The sequence below is a fragment of the Ranitomeya variabilis genome, chromosome 3 (assembly GCF_051348905.1).
Source record: "Ranitomeya variabilis isolate aRanVar5 chromosome 3, aRanVar5.hap1, whole genome shotgun sequence".
In the NCBI taxonomy this organism is placed as follows: domain Eukaryota; kingdom Metazoa; phylum Chordata; class Amphibia; order Anura; family Dendrobatidae; genus Ranitomeya; species Ranitomeya variabilis.
The window spans coordinates 503,537,323-503,553,419 of record NC_135234.1 but is presented as its reverse complement, the minus strand read 5'-3'; the positions used below and the strand labels follow the sequence as shown (position 1 = coordinate 503,553,419).

At 42.5% G+C, this 16,097-nt stretch overlaps 1 protein-coding gene across 3 annotated transcripts in view; it reads left to right on the top strand.

The window, feature by feature from the left end:
- VWA3B (von Willebrand factor A domain containing 3B) overlaps positions 1 to 16,097 on the top strand; it is a 353,597-nt gene that overhangs the window by 316,876 nt on the left and 20,624 nt on the right. For all 3 annotated transcript variants that reach the window (XM_077296867.1, XM_077296866.1, XM_077296868.1), the window contains one exon: positions 1,274 to 1,433. In XM_077296867.1, coding sequence (XP_077152982.1) covers positions 1,274 to 1,433 — 160 coding nt within the window. The remainder of the gene's footprint in view (positions 1 to 1,273; positions 1,434 to 16,097) is intronic.

Below are 16,097 nucleotides of genomic sequence, written 5' to 3'. Positions count from 1 at the left end.
ACTGGAAGAATCTGTATAATTATGCGCATGTTATATATTAATTTCATAAGGCTGGTATGCAGTTGATCTCATGTAAATGATGGTAATAGTAATTGGGGACAAGTCTGGATATGTATGGAATGTAAAATAGTGGAATTACATAGTTTGCATCTGATGATGATAATAATGTTCATAATGGCTATGATACAGGTGCTTCTCACAAAATTAGAAACACATATATTATATAGTCATTACAAACAGAGTGATCTATTTCCAGTGTATATTTATGTTAATGTTGATTATGGCTTACAACCAATGAAAACCCAAAAGTCATTATCTCAGTAAATTAGCATACTTTATATCACCAGCTGATTGTGGAAACTTCACACTAGACCTTGGAAATCAAGGTCCCAGAGTCTGGAGGAAGAGTGGAAAGACACAAAATCCAAGCTGCTTAAGATCTAGTGTGAAGTTTCCACAATCAGTGATGGTTTGGGGAGCCATGTCATCTGCTGGTGTAGGTCCACTGTGTTTTATCAAGACCAAAGTCAGTGCAGCTGTCTACCAGGAAATTTTAGAGCACTTCCTGCTTCCGTCTGCCGGCAAGCTGTTTGGAGATGGAAATTTCATTCTCCTGCAGGACTTGGCACCTGTCCACACTGCCAAAAGTACCAATATCTGGTTTAAAAACAACAGCATCACTGTGCTTGATTGGCCAGCAAACTCGCCTGACCTTAACCCCATAGAGAATCTATGTGGTGTTGTCAAGAGGAAGATGAGAAACACCAGACCTAACAATGCAGACGAGTTGAAGGCTGCTATCAAAGCAACCTGGGCTTCCATAACACCTCAGCAGTGCCACAGGCTGATTGCCTCCATGCCACACTGCATTGATGCAGTAATTGATGCAAAAGGAGCCCCGACCAAGTACTGAGTGCATGTACTGAGCATATATTTCAGTAGGCCAACATTTCGGATTTTAAAATCATGTTTTCAAGCTGGTGTTATAAGGTATTCTAATTTACTGAGATAATGACTTTTGGGTTTTCATTGGCTATAAGCTATAATCATCAACATTAACAGAAATAAACACTTGAAATAGATCACCCTGTTTGTAATAACTCTATATAATATATGAGTTTCACTTTTTGCATTGAAGAACGGAAATAAATGAACTTTTTGATGATATTCTAATTTTGTGAAAAGCAACTATAGCTTCTACATGGATATTTTTTTTCCTAGATTAATCTTGACTTCAAACTTTTATTCATTTGTAATATTTTTTGATAATTAGGCAATACAGGTATATATTAAAGAACTAAAAGAACATAATACTCATCGAGACACAAGGGACTGCCAAAAGGATGAAAAAGACACTGCAAAAGTGAAAATCAATATGGTTGAGCAGCTGAAATTGCTGATACCCATTAGGAAAACAGAAAAAGAGAAGGATGGTAAGCGTACGCTTCTTGTTCCGTTAAGTGAACTGCCTCTTAGCGATGGTGAATGTCAGCATTGATTTTGCTGTTGGTTTGGAAGAAAAGTAGATTTGGAGTAAAAACTAGGAACTAAGCACTTTGGCACTTCACTATCTGTCAATAGCTGTGTTATATAACCTAACAACACTGGTACAATGCTGACATGATGTACTGACCTAGAATCTGCAATAACTAGTCATTTATCAGCCAACCTATGGAACATCTCATAACACAAACTGCTGCATATAAATGAATTTATATCACTTGTGAAATTAAACAAAATGTGGATGAACTGAAAAAGCTCTTGGCAAGAAAGGGAACTTGTGGTTGCAGCACCATCTGATTACATTATGTTATGTTACCCAAATGACTATGGTGAGGTATTGTGGACCAGGAATTCAGTCAGTTACTGTTAGTAAATGGCGTAACAGCCCATATAATACTGTATATGTATTATATGATGATCTAAGCCTGTCTACAAATACAGATAAAGTCAGTAAAAGGCAGATTCTTTAGGAGCGCTGGATAGGTAGCCCTAGTGAGGGGAGGGCGCACAGTCGCCCCGCAGCTCCAGCCGAACACCTCTGAAGGAGGACAGAAACAGGAAAAGGGCGAAACTCGGTCAAAGGAGCGCCGAAAGGAAACTCTGACACCAGAATGGGGTTCAACCACAACGCGTTTCAACGGAAGTACCATCTTCATCATGGAATGTCCACCTGATGAAGACGGTACTTCCGTTGAAACGCGTTGTGGCTTAACCCCATTCTGGTGTCAGAGTTTCCTTTCGGCGCTCCTTTGACCGAGTTTCGCCCTTTTCCTACAAATACAGATAGGCACTTCTTAATGGAAAAGGTTACAGGCTGATGACATGAAGCTTAGACGCTTAGACTAATGTACTCTATTGCTATTGCCAGGTTATTCTGGCAGATTTACAGCTATGGCAGTGCTAATCACAGCTACTTCAAATTAAACCGCTGAAGCATGAGTTTTTATATGCGGTAATATATGATGCTGCATAGACACACTCTGAAATGATGACTTTGTAGGTTATTTTAGGAAAATTGTGTTTTAACACTATAAGCACACAGTTTTCATAGAATTAAGTGTCCAAAGTCATTTTGCTGCTGGAAGCAAGCCTTGGAGCTGTTTATTCTTTCGTTAGGTTGAGATAGGCCCACACAAGAGCCAGATGTTCCATTTGTCTTGGCCACTAAGAAACAAATGCAGCTCAAAAGAGATTGATATACTTCTATATATACTGTTGGTTTTATATATCTACTATATAATTGTCTAAGGGTCACTTCCGTCTTTCTGTCTGTCTTTCTGTCTGTCTGTCTGTCACGGAAATCCCGCGTCGCTGATTGGTCAGCGAGGGGCACAGTCCGGCCGCGAAATGGCCACTCTCTACTCCCCTGCAGTCAGTGCCCCTCCATACTCCCCCCCAGTCAGCGCTCACATAGCGTTAAAAGGACTGCCTTACACCGCAGCATAACGCGGTGTAAGGCAGTCCGTTAACGCTGCCATTAACCCTCTATGTGACCAACTATTTACTATTGATGCTGCCTATGCCGCATCAATAGTAAAAACCTATGTTAAAAATAATTTTAAAAAAATAAAAAATCATTATATACTCACCCTCCGACGGCCCCCGGATCCAGCCCAGGCCTTTCCCACTCCTCGCGCACCGCTCCGGTCGCAATAATGCATTGAGGCAATGACCAGAGATGACGTAGCGTTCTCGGGATACCGCTACATCATCATGTGTTATTGCCGCTTGGGACCGGAGCAGTGCGTGAGGAGCGGGAAAGGCCTGGGCTGGATCCGGGGGCCGTCGGAGGGTGAGTATATAACTATTTTTTATTTTAATTCTTTTTTTTTTTAACAGGGATATGGTGCCCACATTGCTATATACTGCGTGGGCTGTGTTATATACTACGTGGGCAGTGTTATATATTGCGTGGGCTGTGTTATATACTACGTGGGCAGTGTTATATACTGCGTGGGCTGTGTTATATACTGTGTGGGCAGTGTTGTATACTGTGTGGGCTGTGTTATATACTACATGGGCAGTGTTATATACTGCATGGGCTGTGTTATATACTACGTGTACTGTGTTATACTACGTGGGCAGTGTTATATACTGCGTTGACTGTGTTATATAGTACGTCGGCTGTGCAATATAATACGTGGGCTGTGCTATATGCTACGTGGCTGTGTAATATACTACATGGCTGTGTAATATACTGCATGGCCTGTGCTATATACTGCGTGGGCTGTGTTATATACTGCATCGGCTCTGCAACATACTGCGTCAGCTGTGCAATATACTACGTGGCTGTGCTATATACTATGTGGGCTGTGCTATATACTACGTGGACTGTGCAATATACTACGTGGCTATGCAATATACTACGTGGCTGTGCAATATACTTCGTGGCTGTGCATAATACTACTTGGCTGTGCTATATACTACGTGGGACTGCGTCGGCTGTGTTATATACTGCATGGGCTGTGTTATATACTACGTTGCTGTACTATATACTATGTCAGCTGTGCAATATACTATGTGGACTGTGTAATATATTACATGGCTGTAATATACTGCGTGGGCTGTGCTATATACTGTGTGGGCTGTGTTGTATACTGCGTCAGCTGTGCAATATACTATGTGGCTGTGCTATACTATGTGGGCTGTGTAATATACTACGTGGCTGTGTTATATACTACGTGGGCTGTGCTATATACTACATGGACTGTGAAATATACTACGTGGGCTGTGCTATATACTGTGTGGACTGTGCAATATACTACGTAGACAGTGCAATATACTATGTGGCTGTGCAATATACTACGTAGCTGTGCAATATACTACGTGGCTGTGCTATATGCTACTTGGCTTTGCTACATACTCTGTGGGACTACGTGGCTGTGTTATATACTGCATGGGCTGTGTTATATACTACGTTGCTGTGCTATATGCTATGTGGGCTGTGTAATATACTGCGTGGGCTGTACTATATACTACATGGGCTGTGTAATATACTGCGTGGGCTGTGCAATATACTGCGTGGGCTGTGCAATATACTACGTGGCTGTGCAATATACTACGTGGCTGTGCAATATACTACGTGGGCTGTGCAATATACTACGTGGCTGTGCATTATAGTAAGTGGCTGTGCAATATACTACGTGGGCTGTTCAATATACTACGTGGGCTATGCTACATACTACGTGGGCTGCTCAATATACTACGTGGGCTGTGTTATATACTACGTGGCTGTGTCATACACTACCTGGGCTGTGTTATACACTATGTGGGCTGTGCAATATACAACGTGGCTGTGCAATATACTACGTGGCTGTATAATATACTACATGGGCTGTGCAATATACTATGTGGGCTGTGCTACATACTACGTGGCTGTGCAATATACTATGTAGGCTGTGTTATATACTACATGGCTGTGTTATACACTATGTGGGTTGTGTTATATACTGCGTGGGCTGTTATATACTATGTGAGCTGTGTTATATACTACGTGGCTGTGTGTGGCTCATAGCGTATGCCGATTCTGTCAAATGTCTCCATCTCCTCCAATCTATGAAGATGTGGAGATTGGATTGCATTCAGTTGTCATCCTAGTGCAGTTTGATATTTCAAGCACTCATTGACTTGCATGACTTAGTACGATCCAAATATTGGATCAAACTCATGAATGCAGAGATTTTTTCCTCGGACAGACATAGCAGGTTAATAGCATTCTGAACCTGCTTAATGCCTGCCCTTAGAGCCGTGCTGCCAGGAGGAAATTAAAGGAAACTTGTCACCCCCAAAATCGAAGATGAATTAGGCCCACCAGCATCAGGGGCTTATCTACAGCTTTCTGGAATGCTGTAGATAAGCCCCCGATGTATCCTGAAAGATGAGAAAAAGAGGTTAGATTATACTCACCCAGGGGCGGGGTCCTGCTGCGGTCCGGTCCGATGGGTGTCGTGGTCCGGTCCAGGGCCTCCCAACTTCTTACGATGACGTCCTCTTCTTGTATTCATGCTGCGGCTCCAGCACAGGCGTACTTTGTCTGACCTGTTGAGGGCAGAGCAAAGTACTGCAGTGCGTCGGCGCCGGAAAAGGTCAGAGAGGCCCAGCGCCTGCGCACTGCAGTACTTTGCTCTGCCCTCAACATTGCAGACAAAGTACGCCTGCACTGGAGCCGCAGCGTAAAGGCAAAAAGAGGACGTCATCCTATGAAGATAGGAGCCCCCGGCCCGGACCGCGACGCCCATCGGATCGGACCGCCCACCCAGGTGAGTATAATCTAACCTCTTTTTCTCATCTTTCAGGATACATCGGGGGCTTATCTACAGCATTTCAGAATGCTGTAGATAAGCCCCTGATGCCGGTGGGCTTAGCTCATCTTTGATTTTGGGGGTGACAGGTTCCCTTTAACTTTATTCCTGCCAGCAGCGGGTCTCAGTCACGTTGTGACGTGGATTCAGTCACTGCTCTGTGTTTAGTGAGCGGTGACTGCAACCTCTCCCCCAGTGCTGGGATTGCGATTACAGCCACCTCTCTCTATACATAGAGAGGTGATCGAACCCACGCCAGCGCCACCCCCGTGACTGAAACCCGAACACTGCCGGAGGAATAAAGTTAATTTCCTCCCAGCAGCGTGGCTCTAAGTTCGGGTCCTAGAAAGGATCTGAATGCTATTAACCTGAAGATTAACCCCGTATCTGCAGGTTAACAGTGTTTTTTCACATGACCGGTTCCCTTTAACTATGAAATGCAGTATATGGCAAATAGTGTTCAGGAATAAAGTAGCAATCCTGCAATTTGCTTGAATATAAAATATCTACTGTCCAGAAGTATTGTAGCTGTGTAACTATTTCTCAGCTCAATTGCATCCATACTTTTCCCCCCTTTATTATGAGTAGCTGTATCATTGATATCTAGTTTGACTGCTAATTCAGTACATGCTTTTCTGTGTAGTCTAGAGATTAATCTCTGACATCCTGTGAACTATATGATGAAATCATCACCCATAAAAAATACTTCAGTGATCTGTCAGTCAGAGACAGGAAACAGGCCGTGGACGAGGAATAGGGAAAGAGGCTGGAGAGCTGTAAGTGTAGCACCCACCCACTGCACTACAACTCATTACAAGATAATTTCATCAATAGATTTGTCTAAAACAGTAAAACATATTTATTTCTACAGGAAAGTAAGGATTTAATCAATATTAAAGTACCTTTACACAGATGCCTTTAGTTTAGGGTATAAAATCCTGATGACAAGTTCTCTTTAAGCCAGGCAACCACATAATAACTAATATCTTTTATCTAACCTATAAACTTTGTATACTTGGATCAACAATATTTCAATTACAAGAGAGCAATAGACCAAGAGAGACTAATAGACCAGGCACAAGGGCTTATTTTTAGAGTTTGCATAGATAAAAGTTCCACCTCTGCTATGGTGGAAGGGCTCATGGTTTCATATCCCAAATAGAATTATTATAAAGAAGCATACAAATAGCAAATAGAAAATGGCACTCACCAAGTACTGCAAAATAGCATTCTTTAATCCATTAGGAATACAAGCAAGTTGTCAGGCGGGGAGTGGGCAAGGAGATGGTACGGGACAATGGCCATTTCACGCTGTCAAGGCGCTTCTATGGGTCCGTCTCCAGTAAGTGCTGCTGTTGACTGATTTGTTCTGTACATGGGGAAAGATACATGCATTTGAAGAATTATTATAAATGCATGTAATAGGTTGGGACACAGTTTTAAATGGGGCCAAGTTATTTTAAGTTACCTTTCTGATTGGGCTTTGTGAAACCCAAAATGTCTAACATCCTTGTTACCCTTATAGCAGATTTTGGGCCAGCCAAACTGAGAGAGGCTAGGTTCACATACATATAGTGCTTTACACTAAGCACTGTGTCAATGTTTCTGTCGGAATCTCCAAAAAACTAGATTCTCATGGGAACCCCAACAGAGTCGTTCTCTTTAATGATTAAACCAAAATCACTTTGAAAAATACGAATGCTGCCAGGAAAGAGGCCAGAGAGGGTTCAGACATGCACAAAATGTGGCTTGCCATGTTTTTGAGCATGTCCAAAAAGACAAATACTCCCAGGACGGAGACTAGACCATGTCCAAAGTGACTGCATGGGCATCACTGAAGTCAAGGGTTGCCATCAGAATCCTGTTTTTTGAGTATTTAGCCAGAAACTCCAACGTAGTGCTGAGCAGAAGGCACTATATGAATGTGCATCTAGCATTATATGCATTAGATATGCTGATTGCTGACATTTCTCTAATATGTACAGTATGTCAAATTTAAACCTATAAACAATGCAGAAACGTAATTGAAATCTATAGTTAGAATCAAGATTTGTGAATCTACTTGTTTATTTATGTTACTGTGGAAAGGTTCTTAAGTTATAAGACAAATACTTTCAATTACACAGTTCTGGTCTCTGGTGTATAAGAAAGACATAGCTGAACTGGAGCGGGTGCAGAGAAGAGCGACCAAGGTTATTAGAGGACTGGGGGGTCTGCAATACCAAGATAGATTATTACACTTGGGGCTATTTAGTTTGGAAAAACGAAGACTAAGGGGTGATCTTATGTTAATGTATAAGTATATGAGGGGACAGTACAAAGACCTTTCTGATGATCTTTTTAATCATAGACCTGAGACAGGGACAAGGGGGCATCCTCTACGTCTGGAGGAAAGAAGGTTTAAGCATAATAACAGACGCGGATTCTTTACTGTAAGAGCAGTGAGACTATGGAACTCTCTGCCGTATGATGTTGTAATGAGTGATTCATTAATTAAATTTAAGAGGGGACTGGATACCTTTCTGGAAAAGTATAATGTTACAGGGTATATACACTAGATTCCTTGATAAGGCGTTGATCCAGGGAACTAGTCTGATTGCCGTATGTGGAGTCGGGAAGGAATTTTTTTCCCCATGGTGGAGTTACTCTTTGTCACATGGGTTTTTTTTGCCTTCCTCTGGATCAACATGTTAGGGCATGTTAGGTTAGGCTATGGGTTGAACTAGATGGACTTACAGTCTTCCTTCAACCTTAATAACTATGTAAGAAATATGAATTGGATGAGACGTATGAACAGTGAAGTCTCCGGCAGCATCTTTTCCTTCTGTAGCAGCTGCTTCGGCTGTTCTTATTTGGCTTTCACGAGACATCAGGAGATTAGTTTTAGCCCCATTACCAGGATTAATCTAAACTTGGCAGTGGAGAAGTAAATATCTTTCTTGATCTTGCTGCTGCCATAATTAATATAAAGCAGTATATTTGACCTTTTGTATACTTTTCTTTGTGTACAGTACGACACATATGTATAAAAGTATACAATGTATCTCATACTGTTCTATTCTTAAGAGCAAATAAGGCAGAAAGGCTTTGTTAGAATGCATGCTGCAAACAATAAGTATTTAATACTCATATCTATATATTATGACCCGGAATACAATGTTGGTGTTAACGTAAAATCATTTAATATTACAATATATGAGTAAATTCAGTAGACTTTTATGTGCAGCAAGTATTTTTGTACTGTCTTATAGCATAAGCAGTGTGCGGCCTTATGCTAAGCATGACTTAAACCAGTGATTAACAGATTGTCCAGTGGATTCTGCAGGATTTGCCTACAGTTTCAGAAAATGATTGGCTCTTGTGGCAGATAAAAGATCAAAGATGTCGGTGTTCACACTCTGCACAATGTACAAGACATGTGTCTGGGCACAAGGCAGTGACAACATGACTTTATTTATTACTTCAGCGCTAACTTTGTTATACCTTGTCTTAGGCTATTAACCTTTCACTTTAGAACACTAGTGGTACCGTCACATTAAGCGACGCTGCAGCGATAGCGACAACGATGCCGATCGCTGCAGCGTCGCTGTTTGATCGATGGAGAGCTGTCACACAGACCGCTCTCCAGCGACCAACGATGCCGAGGTCCCCGGGTAACCAGGGTAAACATCGGGTTGCTAAGCGCAGGGCCGCGCTTAGTAACCCGATGTTTACCCTGGTTACCAGCGTAAAAGTAAAAAAAACAAACAGTACATGCTCACCTTCGCGTCTCCCAGCGTCTGCTTCCTGACACTGACTGAGCTCCGGCCCTAACAGCACAGCGGTGACGTCACCGCTGTGCTTTCACTTTCACTTTAGGGCCGGATCTCAGTCAGAGCAGGAAGCAGACGCTGGGGGACGCGCAGGTGAGCATGTACTGTTTGTTTTTTTTACTTTTACGCTGGTAACCAGGGTAAACATCGGGTTACTAAGCGCGGCCCTGCGCTTAGTAACCCGATGTTTACCCTGGTTACCAGTGTAAAACATCGCTGGTATCGTTGCTTTTGGTGTCAAACACAACGATACACGGCGATCGGACGACCAAATAAAGTTCTGGACTTTATTCAGCGACCAGCGACATCACAGCAGGATCCTGATCGCTGCTGCATGTCAAACTAAACGATATCGCTAGCGAGGACGCTGCAACGTCACGGATCGCTAGCGATATCGTTTAGTGTGACGGTAGGATAGACATTAGCCAGACTTTACTAGCTTTGATGACAGTATTTCCAGGGAATTAGTTTGATGCAAGTCAGCATTTATAGCTTTTTTTTACTTGTTTCACAACAGCTTTGTACACTGATGTACCTGTCCCCAATGAACTTGTAGTCTAAGGGTACCGTCACACATTGAAATTTTCATCGCTGCGACGGCACGATTCGTGACGTCGCAGCGTCGTATAATCATCGCTCCAGCGTCGTAGACTGTGGTCACACGTTGCAATCACGGCGCTGGAGCGATGCCGAAGTCCCCGGGTAACCAGGGTAAACATCGGGTAACTAAGCGCAGGGCTGCGCTTAGTAACCCGATGTTTACCCTGGTTACCAGCGTAAATGTAAAAAAACAAACAGTACATACTCACCCGTCGGTGTCCTTCAGGTCCCTTGCCGTCTGCTTCCTGCTCTGAGTGCAGCCGTACAGTGAGAGCAGATCGCAGCTAAAGTTGTTGTACAATTTGTCCTGAGTATACTGATACCCCATATGTGGGGGTAAACCACTGTTTGGGCGCATGGCAGAGCTCGGAAGGAAAGGAGCGCCATTTTACTTTTCAATGCAAAATTGACTGGAATTGAGATGGGACGCCATGTTGCGTTTGGAGAGCCCCTGATGTGCGTAAACATTGAAACCCCCCACAAGTGACACTATTTTGGAAAGTAGACCCCCTAAGGAACTTATCTAGATGTGTGGTGAGCACTTTGACCCACCAAGTGCTTCACAGAAGTTTACAATGCAGAGCCGTAAAAAAAAAAATCATATTTTTTCACAAAAATGATTTTTTCGCACCCAATTTTTTATTTTCCCAAGGGTATGAGAAGAAATTGGACCCAAAAAATTGTTGTGCAATTTGTCCTGAGTACACTGATACCCCATATGTGGGTGTAAACCATTGTTTGGGCGCATGGCAGAGCTCGGAAGGGAAGGAGCGCCATTTGACTTTTCAATGCAAAATTGACTGGAATTGAGATGGGACGCCATGTTGAGTTTGGAGAGCCCCTGATGTGCCTAAACATTGAAACCCCCCACAAGTGACACCATTTTGGAAAGTAGACCCCTTAAGGAACTTATCTAGATGTGTGGTGAGCACTTTGACCCAACAAGTGCTTCACAGAAGTTTATAATGCAGAGCCGTAAAAATAAAAAATCATTTTTTTCACAAAAATGATCTTTTCGCCCCCCAAATTTTTTATTTTCCCAAGGGTAAGAGAAGAAATTGGACCCCAAAAATTGTTGTGCAATTTGTCCTGAGTACGCTGATACCCCATATGTGGGTGTAAACCATTGTTTGGGCGCATGGCAGAGCTCGGAAGGGAAGGAGCGCCATTTGACTTTTCAATGCAAAATTGACTGGAATTGAGATGGGACGCCATGTTGCGTTTGGAGAGCCCCTGATATGCCTAAACATTGAAACCCCCCAGAAGTGACACCATTTTGGAAAGTAGATCCCCCAAGGAACTTATCTAGATGTGTTTTGAGAGCTTTGAATCCCCAAGTGTTTCACTACAGTTTATAACGCAGAGCCGTGAAAATAAAAATTATTTTTTTTTTTTCACAAAAATGATATATTAGCCCCCAGTTTTGTATTTTCCCAAGGGTAACAGGAGAAATTGGACCCCAAAAGTTGTTGTCCAATTTGTCCTGAGTACGATGATACCCCATATGTGGTGGGGGAACCACTGTTTGGGCGCATGGCAGTGCTCGGAAGGGAAGGAGTGCCATTTGGAATGCAGACTTAGATGGATTGGTCTGCAGGCGTCACGTTGCATTTGCAGAGCCCCTGATGTACCCAAACAGTACAAACCCCCACAAGTGACCCCATATTGGAAACTAGACCTCCCAAGGAACTTATCTAGATGTGTTGTGAGAACTTTGAACCCCCAAGTGTTTCACTACAGTTTATAACGCAGAGCTGTGAAAATAAAAATTATTTTTTTTTCACAAAAATTATTTTAGCCCCCAGTTTTGTATTTTCACAAGGGTAACAGGATAAATTGGACCCCAAAAGTTGTTGTCCAATTTGTCCTTAGTACGCTGATACCCCAAATGTGGGGGGGAACCATTGTTTGGGCGCATGGCAGAGCTCGGAAGGGAAGGAGCGCCATTTGGAATGCAGACTTAGATGGATTGGTCTGCAGGCGTCACGTTGTATTTGTAGAGCCCCTGATGTACCCAAACAGTAGAAACCCCCCACAAGTGACCCCATATTGGAAACTAGACCTCCCAAGGAACTTATCTAGATATGTTGTGAGAACTTTGAACCCCCAAGTGTTTCACTACAGTTTACAACGCAGAGCCGTGAAAATAAAAAATCATTTTTTCCCCACAAAAATGATTTTTAGCCCCCCAAATTTTTATTTTCCCAAGGATAACAAGAGAACTTGGACCCCAAAAGTTGTCCAATTTGTCCCGAGTACGCTGATACCCCATATGTTGGGGTAAACCCCTGTTTGGGCGCACGGGAGAGCTCGGAAGGGAAGGAGCACTGTTTTACTTTTTCAATGCAGAATTGGCTGGAATGAGATCGGACGCCATGTCGCGTTTGGAGAGCCCCTGATGTGCCTGAACAGTGGAAACTCCCCAATTCTACCTGAAACCCTAATCCAAACACACCCCTAACCCTAATCCCAACGGTAACCCTAACCACACCCCTAACCCTGACACACCCCTAACCCTAATCCCAACCGTAAATGTAATCCTAACCTTAACTTTAGCCCCAACCCTAACTTTAGCTCCAACCCTAGCCCTAACCCTAGCCCTAACCCTAACCCTAGCCTTAACCCTAGCCCTGACCCTAGCCCTAACACTAGCCCTAACCCTAACCCTAACCCTAGCCCTAATCCTAATGGGAAAATGGAAATAAATACATTTTTTTAATTTTATTATTTTTCCTGAACTAAGGGGGTGATGAAGGGGGGTTTGATTTACTTTTAGAGCATTTTTTTATATCAGATTTTTATGATTGGCAGCTGTCACACACTAAAAGACACTTGTTATAGCAAAAATGTTTTTGTGTCTCCACATTTTGAGACCTATAATTTTTCCATATTTTGGTCCACAGAGTCATGTGAGGGCTTGTTTTTTGCGGGATGAGTTGACGTTTTTATTGGTAACATTTTCGGGCACATGACATTTTTTGATCGCTTTTTATTCCGATTTTTGTGAGGCAGAATGACCAAAAACCAGCTATTCATGAATTTCTTTTGGGGGAGGCGTTTATACCGTTCCACGTTTGGTAAAATTGATAAAGCAGTTTTATTCGTCGGGTCAGTACAATTACAGCGATATCTCATTTATATAATTTTTTTATGTTTTGGCGCTTTTATACGATAAAAGCTATTTTATAGAAAAAATAATTATTTTGGCATCGCTTTATTCTGAGGACTATAACTTTTTTATTTTTTTGCTTATGATGCTGCATGGCAGCTTGTTTTTTGTGGGACAAGATGGTGTTTTCAGTGGTACCATGGTTATTTATATCCATCTTTTTTATCGCGTGTTATTCCACTTTTTGGTCAGCGGTATGATAATAAAGCATTGCTTTTTGGCTCGTTTTTTTTTTTTTCCTTACGGTGTTCACTGAAGGGATTAACTAGTGGTACAGTTTTATAGGTTGGGTTGTTACGGACGCGGCAATACTAAATATGTGTACTTTTATTGTTTTTTATTATTATTTAGATAAAGAAATGTATTTATGGGAATAATATTTTTTCTTTGTTTAGGAATTTTTTTTTTTTATTATTTTTTTTACAGATGTGGAATTTTTTTAAAAACTTTTTTACTTTGTCCCAGGGGGGGACATCACAGATCACTGATCTGACAGTTTGCACAGCACTCTGTCAGATCAGCGATCTGACTGACAGTGCTGCAGGCTTACCAGCGCCTGCTGTGGACCCGGAAGTACTCCCTGCAGTACCCGGATGCAGCCCCGTGGCCATTTTGGATCTGGGGACTGCAGGGAGGAGACGCTCAGTACAAGGTGAGTACATCGCCTTGTACCGATCGTCTCAGGGAAGCACGCAGGGAGCCCCCTCCCTGCGCGATGCTTCCCTGTACCGCCGGTACACTGCGATCATGTTTGATCGCAGTGTGCCGGGGGTTAATGTGCCGGGGGTGGTCCGTGACCGCTCCTGGCACATAGTGCCAGATGTCAGCTGCGATAGTCAGCTGACACCAGGCCGCGATCGGCCGCGCTCCCCCCGTGAGCGCGGCCGATCGCATATGACATACTATCCCGTCACTGGGAATTAAGTCCCAGGTCACCTTGACGGGATAGTATGTCATATGGGATTAAGGGGTTAAAGGTGTTCTCCTAGAATGAGATAAAATGGCATCCCCCATATTATTCAAAATGCAGCCCATCCTAGTCATGTGTCAGTATAGGTTGCAGACTGAAGACATACAGCTCCTGAAACCTGTGTTTCAATTGACAAAAGCTATATCACACATACAGGTGCTTCTCACAAAATTAGAATATCATCAAAAAGTTAATTTATTTCAGTTCTTCAATATAAAAAGTGAAACTCATATATCATATAGAATCATTGCAAACAAGAGTGATCTATTTCAAGTGTTTATTTCTGTTAATGTTGATGAGTATGGCATACAGCCAATGAAAACCAAACACTCATTATCTCAGTAAATTAGAATAATTAAGAAAAAAATCACCTGCAAAGGCCTTTAAAAAGGCCCCTTAGTCAGTTTCAGTAGGCTCCACAATCAGCCTGCTGACTTGACAGATGTACAGAAGGCAGTCATTGACACACTCCACAAGGAAGGTAAGCCACAAAAGGTCATTGTTAAAGAAGCTAGCTGTTCACAGAGTGCTGTATCCAAGCATATTAATTGAAAGTTGAGTGGAAGACAAAAGTGTGGTAGAAAAACAACCGGGATAACCGCAGCTTTGAAATAATTGTTAAGAAAAAGCCATTCAAAAATTTGGGGGAGATTCACAAGGAGTGGACTGCTGCTGGAGTCATTGCTTCAAGAGTAAAGAGCCACCACACACAGACTTATCCAGGACATGGGTTACAAGTGTCGCCTTCCTTGTGTCAAGCCAATCATGACCAATAGACAACGCCAGAAGCGTATTACCTGGGCCAAGGAGAAAAAGAACTGGACTGTTGCTCAGTGGTCCAAGATTTTGTTTTCAGATGAATGGAAATTTTGCTTTTCATTTGGAAATCAAGGTCCCAGAGTCTGGAGGAAGAGTGGAGAAGCACACAATCCAAGCTGCTTGAGGTCTTGTGTTAAGTTTCCACAATCAGTGATGGTTTGTAGAGCCATATCACCTCCTGGTATAGGTTCACTGTGTTTTATCAAGACCAAAGTCAGAGTAGCCGTCTACCAGGAAATTTTAGAGCACTTCATGCTTCCCTCTGCCGACAAGCTTTTTGGAGATAGAAATTTCATTCTCCAGCAGGACTTGCCACCTGTCCACACTGCCAAAAGTATCAATACCTGGTTTAAAAACGACAATATCACTGTGCTTGATTGGCCAGCAAACTCGCCTGACCTTAACCCCATAGAGAATGTATGGGGAATTGTCAAGAGGAAGATGAGAGATACCAGACCCAACAATGCAGACAAGCCGAAGGCTGCTATCAAAGCAACCTGGGCTTGCATAACACCTCAGCAGTGCCACAGGCGGATCACCTCCATGCCACCTCGCATTAATGCAGTATTTGATGCAGAAGGAGCCCCGACCAAGTATTGAGTACATTTACTGAACATACATTTCAGTAGGCCAACATTTTGGATTTTAAAATCATTTTTCAAGCTGGTGTTATAAAGTATTCTAATTTACTAAGATAATGACTTTTGTGTTTTCATTAGCTGTAAGCCATAATCATCAACATTAACAGAAATAAACACTTGAAACTGATCACTCTGTTTGTAATGACTATATATAATATATGAGCTTCACTTTTTGTATTGAAGAACTGAAATACATTACATTTTTCATGATATTCTAATATTGTGAGAAGCACCTGTACCACAGCCGGGAGCAGGGCTATGATCTTTGAAAAATGTATGTCT